We start from the raw sequence: 13,372 nt of genomic DNA on the forward strand, positions 1-13,372 counted from the left end.
AAACAATGGTTTACAGCAGCATCTTCTCACCTGGTGCCCTCCAGATGTTTTGGACTACAAGTCCCAGGATTCTTGACTACTGACCATGCTGGCTGGGACTCATGGAAGTTGGAGTCCAACACATCTGAAGGGCACTAGGTTGGAAAGGGCTGGTTTACAACCTAAAATGTATGGAAGGGGGAATGTTCAGTTCAGTGGAGATCACAAAGGTAAAGAAAGAGCAGTAAGCTAATAAAAGTCCTAGCCTTTCTGCAATACTTTAAAAAGGAATAAAGCTGAAATTATATACACCAGCCTTCCCCAACCTGGTTCCATCCAGATGTGTTTGACTACAGCTCCCATTATCCCTAGCCAATGGCCATGTTGTCTGGTGATAATGGGAGTTGTAATCCAATAGATCTGGAAGGCACAAAGTTGGGGAAGACTGCTATACACCCTTCCCTGGGAATAAGCCCCACTGAACGCAATGGGACTTGCTTCCAAGTAGGTATGTATAGGGGTATGCTGTAAGCACCCTAAATGGAAGTTTTCTTACTTCCTTTATTTAAGATTCAGTTCAGATATGGGGGAAGTTCTTTCTCAGTAGATGAAAGACCATCTTTTATGTCACAGGAGAAAATTAGATGGAATACGTTGCTATACACAGGTCATATGCATGAGTTACAGAATACTTGATATTATTTTTTACACATCATATTGTGGTCATGATCTTCTCTCCCCTCCTGTCTCCCCTCCATCAACTGCAACTCTCTGGTCTTTAGCATAGCAATTAACTACATATTACATAGAAAATCCGTGACTGGATTTCTCTCTCCTTTCGCCTTCCTTCCTTCCTTCCTTCCTTCCTCTTTCTTTCTTTCTACTGAATTGCAGCCATGGATTTCACACACACACACACACACACACACACACTGAGCAGGGGAAAGAGGGTATTAACCTTTCCTCAGTCATAATCCACCCCCTCCAAGCTGTTGTTTACCCTATGGTAGAAAAATATAGGTACCAGCACCTTTTGTCCCATGAGGCAAACAGCAACGGGGGGGGGGGGAGATGATGAGGGGTTAGACACCCCTCCTACCACCACTGCTCCAGCCAAAAAACTTCATGCAGTTAAAAAACATGTTGGGAGATCCAGGGTATGACCAGATGAAGCTTTCATCACTCAATCATCCTGCTTTGTTCATGGAATTTTACAGGGAATCCAGACGTCGTCATTTTCCTTTTCCAATCCTCCCATGTTTTCCCACCACTTCTGCCTTTTTTCTTACCATAAGGAATGAAAGACCAAAGAGCTGCACAATGTCTTCCAACTGGTAGTGCTAGGAGCCATCGCCTGGAAGCACCCCCAAGCATAGATCAGCCATATTTAGCACTGTTTGGTTTAGCACTGAAGATGTACTGGCTCATTCAGAACAAAGAATTTGAACCCAAAGCTTTATCCAGCCAAGTTTCTGCAACATACACACAGACCTCTGGCAGCCTCATCTAAATTAAATCCTGGCCAAAAATAACAGAAAGCCAGTCTGAATGAAAGTAAACATACCATGCACGATCCAGTGTGTGAGCTATCTGAACTGAATTTATTGAAAATTGTGTGGCATGTTTGCTTTCAGCATGTGCTCCTTTCTGTCACAAGTCTCGGACAGTGAGATTTTGTGTCATTGAATATTAAAGCTGGCCTTTCTTTACTCAGGGTGACTTCAGATGGTTTGACCATCTGTTGGCTCTACTGAATTTTGCAAAGTCACATATCCTGAAAAGAACAAAGATGAGGCTTTTAAAACATAGTCTGAAGTGTATGAAGATATCGACTGTTCCCTCACTGGGATCTTTTAACTGGTACGTGGGTCCTGGAATGTGAGCATGTGAGCCAAAATGAGTGTTCTTCCATGGACAAACTGAGCTACGCTTGTCGAGCTTTTTTCACTGGTGGCTTGAATTTACATTTATAAATGTCTAAGGCTGTAGTCCTATAATCACTTACCTAGGAGTAAACTCCACTGAACTCAGTGGGACTCACTTTTGAGCTGACACATATAAGGCTCCATTGTAACACTTGTTTTTCAGGGCGGGGTGTGGGAGAGGATGTATTCTTTTATCATTGAATCTCACCTTCCAAAGCAACACCTACAGTCTTTATTTCCAGAAGAGCAGCCATGTTAAGTCTATATTGCAGTACAAACAACAATGCATCTGGTGGCACTTAAAAGACATACAAATGTATTATGGCATAAGGCAGCCTTCCCCAACTTGGCACCCTGCAGACGTATTGAACTACAATTCCCAGCATTCCTGAGCATAGGCTATTCTGGCTGGGGCTGATGGGATTTGAAGTCAAAAACATCTGGAGATGGGAAAGCAGGAATAAGCTTTCTGTACTCTGGCCCACTCATCAGGTTGCATTATGTTATCCCAAGTTGAAGGTATATATAACACGATAATTGCATTTTCACCTATGACTAATGTTACAAAAGGGCCACTGCGCTTATTTTGCATACCTTCAAACTCTAACTGACATGTTACTGCCATTTCCCTCTGACCTCAGTGGCTGGGGAGTGCTGGGAGTTGTAGTCCAACACATCTGGAGGGCACCATGTTGGGGGAAGCAGCTTTAAGGTTCAACAAGACTATTTGTTGTTCACTCTGTGTATCTGATGATGCCTATAAAAGCTCTTGCCATCAGAAACGTGTTAGTTTAGACTTTTTGTGGCTTCCATTTCCGCTCTAAACATTATGATTCCTGACCAACTGCAGGTTCAGTTCACACCAAGCCTCAGTGTGGAGGCAGGGCACGAGAACAAGAATAAGACTCCCATGCTGTCCTCTGCCATGCACAGAACCTCTTACCTGGGTCCTGTACATATCAGTGTCTATGCAAACAGACCTTGCTCACAGGAGCTCAAGGTCACTGTCACACCCCATCACATCCACAATCGACAATGTACACATTGGAACACAGCGTGGACTTACACCAGCACCTTTCATCTACTTCTGTAAACCGCCCACAGAGCTTTGGCTATGGGGCGGTAAAGAAATGTTGTTGTTGTTGTTATTAATAATAATAATAATAATAATAATAACGCACGATCAGAGTACATCTTCCACTACTACTAACTCCCTACTAGCCTCTGACCCTGACCTCTTGCCCCATTTCCATGTCCAGGGTGCAGAATGTACATTTCAAGCCCCCTAGAGCAAAGGAATCCTGGTCATAGCTGTGTTCTGCAACAGCCTTCCCCAACATAGTACCCTCCAGATGTTTTGGACTACAACTCCCAGCATTTCTGACCATTGCCCATTCTGGCTGGAGCTGCTGGGAGTTGAAGTCCAAAACATCTGGAGGCCCTCAGGTTGAGCAAAGCTGCAGTATACAGTACCTAGAACACTATCAATACTATATAGCAGGGGTGGGGAACCACAGGGCCAGGAGCCAAATCTGGCCCTCCAGCATTCCCCAGATGGCAATGCCCCCTTCCCTTGGCCCCACCCCCTTTCCCTGGATCACCTATTGTTGAGTAGTTTCCCAGCTTTGTGCAGTTTTCTCCCCCTTCTAAAAGGTTGAAATGCCTCTCCTAAGACTTAGTTACTAGCAGTATGAGTTTTAAGCCAAAATATGCTCGTATTTTTTATATATTTTTGGTCCAGCCTGTTTTTGCCTTTGGCCACACCCCTCACTGGAATATAGCCCTGAGAACTTCCCTAAAATTTAATTTGGCTCTCAGGCTAAAAGAGGTCTCCCATCCCTGCTATATAGATCTAAAGCAGTAGTAACACGACTAGCTCCTCTACCCAATTCAGCACTCGGTTAATGGTGACCTGGTTCACACGATCAAAACAGCCCACAGGGGGCTGTTTAAACCACGGTGGGCTGCAGCGTGTGACAGGCGGGATTTCCATATTCATGGCTCACCCACAGCTTGTCATGTCGTGTGAACCATGGTATTAAACAACCCTGGATTGTTTAACTCTCACATAATCCATGGTCCCCGGGTTTGCACGACATGACAAGCTGTGGCTGGGCACTGAATATTCAAAATGTCCACCCGCTCACACTGCAGCCCACCATGGCTTAAATAAATCACAGTGGGCTGTTCAAACATGCAGTGTTTTACCCATTAACATGCATTCAAATGGGAGTGGGTAGAATTCTACCCTTTAAACACACTAAAGATGAGATGGGCAAACTGGTTCACAGGTGCTTTTGTTGTTGTTGTTGTTGTTGTTGTTCAGTCGTTAAGTCGTGTCTGACATTTCGTGACCCCATGGACCATAGCACGCCAGGCCTTCCTGTCCTCCGCTCTCTCCCGGAGTGTGCTCAAGTTCATATTCATTGCATCGGTGATGCTATCTAGCCATCTCATCCTCTGCCGTCTCCCGGAGTGTGCTCGAGTTCATATTCATTGCATCGGTAATGCTATCTAGCCATCTCATCCCCTGCCGTCCCCTTCTCCTTTTGCCTTCAATCTTTCCCAGCATCAGAGTCTTTTCCAGAGAGTTTTCTCTTCGCATTAGGTGGCCAAAATATTTGAGCTTCAGCTTCAGTAACTGTCCTTCCAATGAGCACTCAGGGTTGATTTCCTTTAGGATGGACTGATTTGACCTCCTTGCAGTCCAGAGGACTCGTAAGAGTCTTCTTCAGCACCACAGTTAGAAAGCATCAATTCTTCGGCGCTCAGTCTTCCTTATAGTCCAGCTCTCACAGCCATACATTGCTACTGGGAAAACCATAGCTTTGATTATACAGACCTTTGTTGGCAAGGTGATGCCTCTGCTTCTTACTATGCTGTCTAGGTTTCCCATAGCTTTCCTCCCAAGGAGCAAGCATCTTTTAATTTCATGGCTACAGTCACCGACTGCGGTGATCTTCAAGCCCAAGAAAGTAAAATCTGTCACTGCTTCCATTTCTTCCCATTCTATATGCCAGGAAATGATGGGGCCAGATGCCATGATCTTCGTTTTTTCAGTGTTGAGTTTCAAACCAGCTTTTGCAGTCTCCACTTTCACCCTCAACAAGAGGCTCTTCAGATCCTCTTCACTTTCTGCCATTAGGGTGGTGTCGTCTGCATATCGGAGGTTGTTGATATGCAATCCCAGCAATCTTAATTCTGACCTGTGATTCATCCAACCCGACGTTTCTCATGATGTACTCTGCATATAAATTAAATAAGGAAGGTGACAATATACAGCCTTGTCGTACTCCTTTCCCAATTTTGAACCAATCGGTTGTTCCATGTCCGGATCTTACTGTTGCTTCTTGACCCTCATACAGGTTTCTCAGGAGACAGGTAAGGTGGTCTGGTACTCCCATCTCTTTAAGAATTTGCCACAGTTTGTTGTGATCCACACAATCAAAGGCTTTAGCATAGTCAATGAAGCAGACGTTTTTCTGGAATTCTCTTGCTTTCTCCATGATCCAGCGAATATTGGCAATTTGATCTCTAGTTCCTCTGCCTCTTCGAAACCCAGCTTGTACTTCCCGGTAGTTCTTGGTTCACATGCTGCTGAAGCCTAGCTTGTAAGATTTTGAGCATCACCTTGCTGGCATGTGAAATGAGCGCAATTGTGCAGTAGTCTGAACACTCTTTGGCGTTGCCCTTCTTTGGAATTGGAATGTAAACTGACCTTTTCCAGTCTTGTGGCCACTGTTGAGCGTTCCAAATTTGTTGGCATATTGAGTGCAGCACAACAGCATCATCTTCTAGGATTTTAAATAGCTCAGCTGGAATACTGTCATCTCCGCTAGCTTTGTTGTTACTAATGCTTCCTAAGGCCCACTTGACTTCACTCTCGAGGATGTCCGGCTCAAGTTCAGTGACCGCACTATCATAGCTATCAGGGACATTAAGATCTTTCCTGTACAGTTCTTCTGTGTATTCTTTCCACCTCTTCTTAATCTCATCTGCTTCTGTTAGGTCCCTGCCTTCTTTGTCCTTTATCATGCCCGTCTTTGCACAAAACGTTCCCTTGAGATCTCCAATTTTCTTGAAGAGATCTCTAGTCTTTCCCATTCTGTTGTTTTCCTCGATTTCTTTGCATTGTTCATTTAAGAAGGCCTTCTTGTCTCTCCTTGCTATTCTCTGGAACTCTGCATTCAGTTGGGTATATCTTCCCCTTTCTCCCTTGCTTTTCGCTTCCCTTCTTTCCTCAGCTACTTGTAAAGCCTCATCAGACAGCCACTTGGCTTTCTTGCATTTCTTTTTCTTTGGGATGGATTTCGTTGCTGCCTCCTGAACAATGTTACAGACCTCCGTCCATAGTTCCTCAGGCACTCTGTCTATCAGGTCTAATCCCTGAAATCTATTCCTCACCTCCACTGTATATTCATAAGGGATTTATGATGGTATGATTCATCATTTAGGTCATACCTGAATGTTTCAGTGGTTTTCCCTACGTTCTTCAATTTAAGCTGAAATTTTGCAATAAGAAGCTCATGATCTGAGCCACAGTCAGCTCCAGGCCTTGTTTTTACTGACTGTATAGAGCTTCTCCATCTTTGGCTGCAAAGGACATAATCCATCTGATTTCGATATTGACCATCTGGTGATGTCCATGTGTAGAGTCGCCTCTTGTGCTGTTGGACAAGAGTGTTTATTATGATCAGTGTGTTCTCTTGGCAAAACTCTAACAGCCTTTGTCCTGCTTCATTTTTTACACCAAGTCCATGCTTGCCTGTTATCCCAGTGATTTCTTGACTTCCTACTTTAGCATTCCAATCCCCTATGGTGAAGAGGACATCTTTTTTTGGTGTTAGTTCTAGAAGGTGTTGTAGGTCTTCATAGAACCGATCAACCTCAGCTTCTTCGGCCTCAGTGGTTGGGGCATAGACTTGAACTACTGTGATGTTGAATGGGTTGCCTTGGATTTGTACTGAGATCATTCTATCGTTTTTGAGATTGTACCCCAGTACTGCTTTTCCCACCCTTTTGTTGACTATGAGTGCTACTCCATTTCTTCTAAGGGATTCTTGCCCACAGTAGTAGATATAATGATCCCCTGAATTAAATTCGCCCATGCCTGTCCATTTTAGTTCGCTGATTCTCAAGATGTCAATAAGAACATAAGAAGGGCGCTTCTTGATCAGGTCTATCTAGACCAGAGTCCTTGTTTCCCACAGTGGCCAAACAAATGCCTCTGGGAAGCCCACAAGCAGGACATGAGGGTGATAAGAAGTCTTGAGTTTGTGCCCTAAGAAGTGGAATATGGGGATAAAGTACTTTTTCACACACGGCATTCAAGGTGCTTCTTTATTTCCTAGGTCTATAATTTCCTTGTCCTGTAATTTCATTTCATTTCATTTACTAGGTCTGTAATAATATAAAACCCACCTTGGCTAGAAAAAGTCCATTCAATTTTAAAATGTTCCACTGTCTCACTCTCATTAACACATATGTCCACCAACAGCTGGAAAACACCCCAAAGGCATTTTTAGCATTAGGTGTGAAAATTCAGGCTGCAAATTTTAATCGATTCATTGGTCAGATCAGCCTTCCCCAAACAGGTGCCCTCTGGACATTTGGGATGACAACACCCATCAGCCCCTGCCAGCACAGCAAATGGCAATGGATGATGGGAGTTGTAGTCCAAAACATCTGCAGAGCATCAGGTTGGGGAAGGCTGGATTGGATGAATCAATTTTTAAAACATTAAGCATGCTGGGTCTTTTTTCTGTCTAAACATCCCTAGGATTGTGCCCTTAATCAACTAAAACAGGGCATCCGATAAATTTTGCAGCAGGTTTTATATATAATTTTTCATACAACTGCTTAGAAATACTGCAGATGGCAAGCCCTATCTTAAAAGAAGAATTCTCCATTATTTCACAGACAGGAGGTGATGCCTCTTCTTCTAGGACACGTGCACCATCTAAAAAAAAAAAGAAGTCAGGAAACAAGCCTATGCTCCCTGGGTGGGCAACTGAGGGCCCTCCTGATGTGGGGGGAGTGCTGCTCTGTCAGAAGAGGAGGCCTGCCAGCAGCACTTCTGGCACCAGAGGTCTCCTGATGCAGTGGCAGAAAGGTCTGCCGCCTGCAATGTCCCACCAGAGGTGGGATGTTCTGGGGTGTGGTGGGTGGTCTCAGGGAGGTCGTAGAACCACATGATCCTGTAACCCCCTTGTTTACCTGATATGCCCACAAAACAGGCCCTAGAGCTGACATACCTAATTCTGTCCTGTTCCAATCCGGGGGTGGGGGGCAGGAGAAGAAAATGAATGGGGGAAAAATAGAAAAAATGATCCACTTCACACACCTCTCGTCCCTGGCTGCAACAAGCCAGCAAGGTTTTGGATATGGCAGTCGCTCCACCATAGAATCTCCCCACCACCATCACCATAGAACTGATATGCAAGCAATATTGCAAATAATAAGTAATAAGCTTGTGCTAATTCACTGAACTACCTGAACAACTAAAACAGTTGATCTATATTTGTGCTGCACTTTGCCTTTGAATTTGTAAACAGACGCCTTAGTTCTACTACAGAAATATTGTTGCGAGACATGGAAATTTAATTGGTAGATTACCCTGCTAAAACTTATACCATTCATCGATTAATATGTATTTAATCGAATTGCAGACCCAGTGAAACTCCCCCAAGACTTTTTCTGACCTCAAAAAGGTGGATTCCAGAATCTCTGCCAAAGACATTTTCGGTGGATTCAAAAAAGATGGAATCCAAAATCTCTGCCAAAGGGATATTTTCCCCAACTTGGAAAACGTGAAACCTTGTACACGCTCTCGGGCATGTCGGTTGGTCCTAATAAAGAATGTGGATTTCGGCCGTATTCTTTCTTTCTCGTGGACCAGGGCGGCTATCTTTATTTGTTATTAATCCAGTCACTCTCTCAGCCTCAGTTCCCCTCTCTGTAAACTGGGAAGAAGAGAAAACACCAGCAAGACGCCAAGGGCTCGGCAGGTTTAACGCGCTGCGGGAAGCGGGGAGGCCAGAATGAAAAACGTGGCTCGCCTACCTGGTTATAGCGCAGCGCGTCCCCCGGTCCGGCCAGCGCGTCCCCCAGCCGGTGCGCGGCTCCCAGCTTTTGCAGCATTTGGTTGATGTGCCCGGCGGAGAGGCTCCGGTTGCCTCCGAAGGCGGCCAAGACGTCCCGAGCGAAGGCTGCGTCGGCCCGGATGGGGTCGAGCGCGGCAACGAGTCCCAGAGCGAACGCGGCGGCCAGGAGCGCCCGAGCCATGCCGAGGGGAGACATCCGAGGTGTTCGACGGCTCGCCTGCCCGCCTGCCTGCCTGCCCGCCGCTGGAGCGAGAAGAGGCGACGAGGCGACGAGCTTCGAAGAGAGGCACGAAAGAGTTAAGCCAGAGCCGAGGGTGCGGGCGCGCTTGGGCCTTCCTGGCAGGCGGGAGTCGACGAGGCAGTCTGGTCCGCTGCCTCCGGCGTCCTCAGGCGCTCTGGCTCCTTGCGCGGGCCGCTATCGCGCTTATTCTTCCCTCCCCTCCGGGGCAGGGCAGGGGCAGGGTTGGGGGCGCTTCCCGCGGACCTTTCGCAGATCGGGAGCCGGCAGGGAAAGTTCGGCGCTGCGCGGGAGAGAGCGTCTTCCCCAGAGGCAACGGGGTGCCAGAAGCGCGCAGCCTCCTCCTGCGATAGCAACAGAGGGAAGGCAAATGGGCAGATTAGGGCAAGCGGGACTGGTAATGGGGAGGAAGGCTCGACAGGGCAGCTGCCGCGATCTGGGGTGGAGTTTCCCAGTTCTTTTGCTAGGAGAAGGAGACACGCACAAAACTCCGGGTAGCTGCCTTGGCTCATCAGACGAAAAGACAAAGAAAATCCAAAAGTAATCGTAGTGCGCTACCTTGATGGGGACGTATTGGGGCCCGACAGAGCAGTAGGCAAGCTTTCAAGCTCAGCAGGACTCTTCTTCTTTAGGCTAGATCAGGGGTGCAGAACCTCACCCCTGGGGCCAAAGCCAGGCCCCAGGAGGGTGCCCCATCATGACCCTTTGCCCCAACCACCGATCATGTCATGGTTTCCTAGATTTTGCAGGGGATTTCCCCGTTCTGAAAGGTTGAAATGCTTCTCCTAAGGCATAGTTACTGGCAGTAAATTTTTAAAACTGAAATATGCTGGTGCTTTTTGGTATTGGGGGGGCGCTTTCAGCCCCACCCACCATGTGACCCCGAAAGCTTCTCCGAAATGGAATTAGGCTCTCAGGGTGAAAGAGGTTCTGTATCCCTGGGCTAGATGTGAAGCAAAAAAACAAAAAGGAGGATGGGGAGAGAGAACGGATAGTTACATCAAGCTCACCAACATCCTTTCCCTCCTCCCTTTTTTGTTTGTTTCTGTTCAACATGCAGCCTGAAGAAGAGTTCTGATGAAATGGAAAGCTTGCTCAAATTGTGATGTTTCAAATGATCCTAAAGAACATACTGTAATACTGTTGCTTTAAGACCAATGTTTATTCTTTATAAAATGTTTCTATCTAAGGGTTTTTGAATAAAAGAGATGACTAACTGTGCAGTCCTATACAGGTCTCCTCAAAAGCATGCCCAGTTGAGTTCAAATACCACTTACTCTCAGCTGTGCATGCATTGGATTGCAGCTTAATGGAGGATCACTCTTACCGGCAGCTTTAAAGCAAGCTAGCTAAATTAAACATCTATATTCAAAGGCAGTCTATCTCTGAATAATAGATAAGGGCCAACAGCAGAGGAAGGCGATGGCTTTCATGTCCTGCTTGTGGGCTTCCTGCCGGTGTCTAGTGGGCCACCGTGGGGCAAAGGGATGCTAGGAACACATAAAAAGGTAACATAAGAAGAGCCCTGCTGGATCAGGCCAGAGGCCTATCTAGTCCAGCCTTCTATTCCCACAGTGGCCAACAGGAAGCCCACAAGTAGGACATAAGCAAATTAGCACCCTCCCACCCATGTTCCCCAGCAGCTGGTGTGCAGAGGCATACTGTCTGTGATACTGGAGGTAATATAGACTCATCCGGACTAGTAGCCATGGATAGCCTTCTCCTCCATGAATCTGTCTAATCGCCTTTTAAAGCCGTCCCACTTGGTGGTCAACACTACATTTTGTGGTAGCAAAGATTTTTAGGCTGCCTTATATCAGTCAGAGTACTTTGGCCACATCATGAGAAGACAGGATACCCTGGAGAAGATGCTGATGCTAGGGAAAGTGGAAGGCCAAAGGAAGAGGGGCCGACCAAGGGCAAGATGGATGGATGATATTCTGGAGGTGACGGACTCGACCTTGGGGGAGCTGGGGGTGGCAACGGCCGACAGGAAGCTCTGGCGTGGGCTGGTCCATGGAGTCACGAAGAGTCGGAAGCGACTGACCGAATAAACAACGACAATATCAGTCAGAGCATTGGTCAATCTAATCCAATATTGTCTACACCAAGGCTAAGCAACTTGTGGCTCCCCAGATGTTTTTGCCTACAATTCTTGGCTATGTTGGCTAGGGCTGATGGGGGTAGTAGGCCAAAACATGTGGAGGGCCATAGTTGCCCATCCCTGGTCTATGCCAAACGGCGGCAGCTCTCCAGGTTTCCAGACGGGCTGTTTCCCAGCTCTACCTGGAGATGCTGAGGGTTGAAGCTGGGACCTTCTGGATGCAAAGCAGGTGCTCTGCCACTGAGCTACCTTCCCTTTTAGCTGGACTAAATGGACTTGCAGCCTGATCCTGGAGGGCTTTTCTGTTCCTTTGTGGAATGGCAGCTGTGTAACTTCCTTGACATCCTGAAGCTAGGATGTTCTTGATCTATAAACCAAGGGTGACCCAGTTCCATGGAGTCTTGATGGTGTCGTTACCACACCTGCATTAACGGTATTTCCCTGATCTCTGGCTGCCCCTTTCTGAACTGCACGCTTGGGTTGCCCAGAGTTACATGCCACTTATTGGTGTAGCTAGGTCATCCCTGCTTTATAGATCAAGTCAGGGGTGTAGCTAGGACTGAACTTTGGGGCCAAAGTCCAGGGCCCCACAGCCCATCTTCCCCTGCCCCCACATGACCACCCACAGAGTGGCAAGTGCAGAAACAAACTCCATCTTATCTCTGTGGTCATGATGGTGCTATGATTTAAGTGAGTTTAAATTGCAAGACAGCATGACTATTGTTTTTAATCAGGGTTGGTGAATGGTTCTGCTGTTGTTTCAACATATCAGGAATGTAGAAGCAGTTTTAAAGCATGGAGTGGCAGTTGAAAGAGGGGGGTAGAGAAATGTCAGTTGAGTGCTCCATAACTGAAGTAATAGATGTGTCCGTCTATAGGGGCCTTCCATAAGACCATTAAGTCCAGAGTCTAAAATTACCTAGCTGCAACACTGGATCAAGTACATCCAAGCTTCAGGTTGCTGGGGAAAAATAACACAGCTGCAGTCCCGCCATAAGAACAGAACAAGAGCCCTGGTGGGTCACTAGTCCAGCATCCAGTTTTCAACAGTGGCCCGCCAGACGCTTCCAGGAAGCCCACTGCTCTTGGCTCACAACATCTGCTGTTCAGAGATATATACTGTCTTCGAATACAAAGGTTATCTTACCTAGAAGCTGCTGATTGGACTATCTTCCATTCATTTGCCTTTAATCTAGAGTTGTGAAGGCCTAGAAGAAAAAAACCTGGGGGAAAAGAATATTGGAAGGAAATGATTTTCTCCTAATTTTTCGGGGGGGGGGGGTTCCAGGTTTTTTCCCAAGCCTTCACACCTCTACTCTAATCCCCTTTTAAAGTCATCTAAACAAGCAGCCATCACCATATCTTCTTAGCCGTTTCAGACCTTCAAAATCAATGGACAATGAATGCATGTTGAGGGTCCACCCCTGACCTAAGTGTATCCATTTGAAAGTCTTGTTGTAATGAACACATGAAGCTCAGAGTGGTGCCGCCTTCTCCACACACACATCCCAGGCATGTTCATTATCTACAGATTTTGAATGCATATTCCATAAAGTAATTATGTGTCCTTGTATGAAGTAGTATTTTCTTTCATCTGTCCTGGATCTACTGCCATTCAGTTTCAAAACATTTCCATCTTCCTTCTCCAAACTCAAAATTTTATAAACCTCTATTGTGTTCCACCCCTACCCTTTGTCATTTTTTTCCCTAAACTAAAAAAGCACCAAACACATTAGACGTTCTCCATATAGAAAGTCCTATAATCCCTTGATCATTTTGGTAGTTCCTTCTGCACCTTTTCCAGGGATAGAATATCCTTTTTTACATGAGATAAGCAGAATTGTACCCAAATGCAACTGCGCCACGGATTTATATAAACACATTATAATACCAGCCCAGCCATTTTGTTTTCTGTCCCTTTTCTAATCCCTAACATAAAACCTGTGCAGTCACCCCTTGGTCTACCACTGCCAGGTTCTTTTTCATACTCTGCACCCTCTCAAACACAGACACAGGTATCCCA

At 46.2% G+C, this 13,372-nt stretch overlaps 1 protein-coding gene and 1 non-coding gene across 2 annotated transcripts in view; one reads left to right on the plus strand and one right to left on the minus strand.

The window, feature by feature from the left end:
- Positions 1-9,404, minus strand: part of SLC39A8 (solute carrier family 39 member 8) — a 42,796-nt gene extending 33,392 nt beyond the window's left edge. Inside the window, exon 1 of the mRNA XM_084855722.1 lies at positions 8,967-9,404. Coding sequence (XP_084711848.1) covers positions 8,967-9,203 — 237 coding nt within the window. The 5' untranslated portion in view covers positions 9,204-9,404. The remainder of the gene's footprint in view (positions 1-8,966) is intronic.
- Positions 1,614-1,754, plus strand: LOC146343759 (small nucleolar RNA SNORA79). Its single transcript, XR_014792742.1, has one exon. It is a non-coding gene; the product is annotated as a small nucleolar RNA SNORA79 (small nucleolar RNA).
- Positions 9,405-13,372: the final 3,968 nt, after the last annotated feature.

Source organism: Heloderma suspectum, chromosome 5 (assembly GCF_057233095.1).
Source record: "Heloderma suspectum isolate Gila_16-S chromosome 5, 16-S_ref, whole genome shotgun sequence".
Classification (NCBI taxonomy): domain Eukaryota; kingdom Metazoa; phylum Chordata; class Lepidosauria; order Squamata; family Helodermatidae; genus Heloderma; species Heloderma suspectum.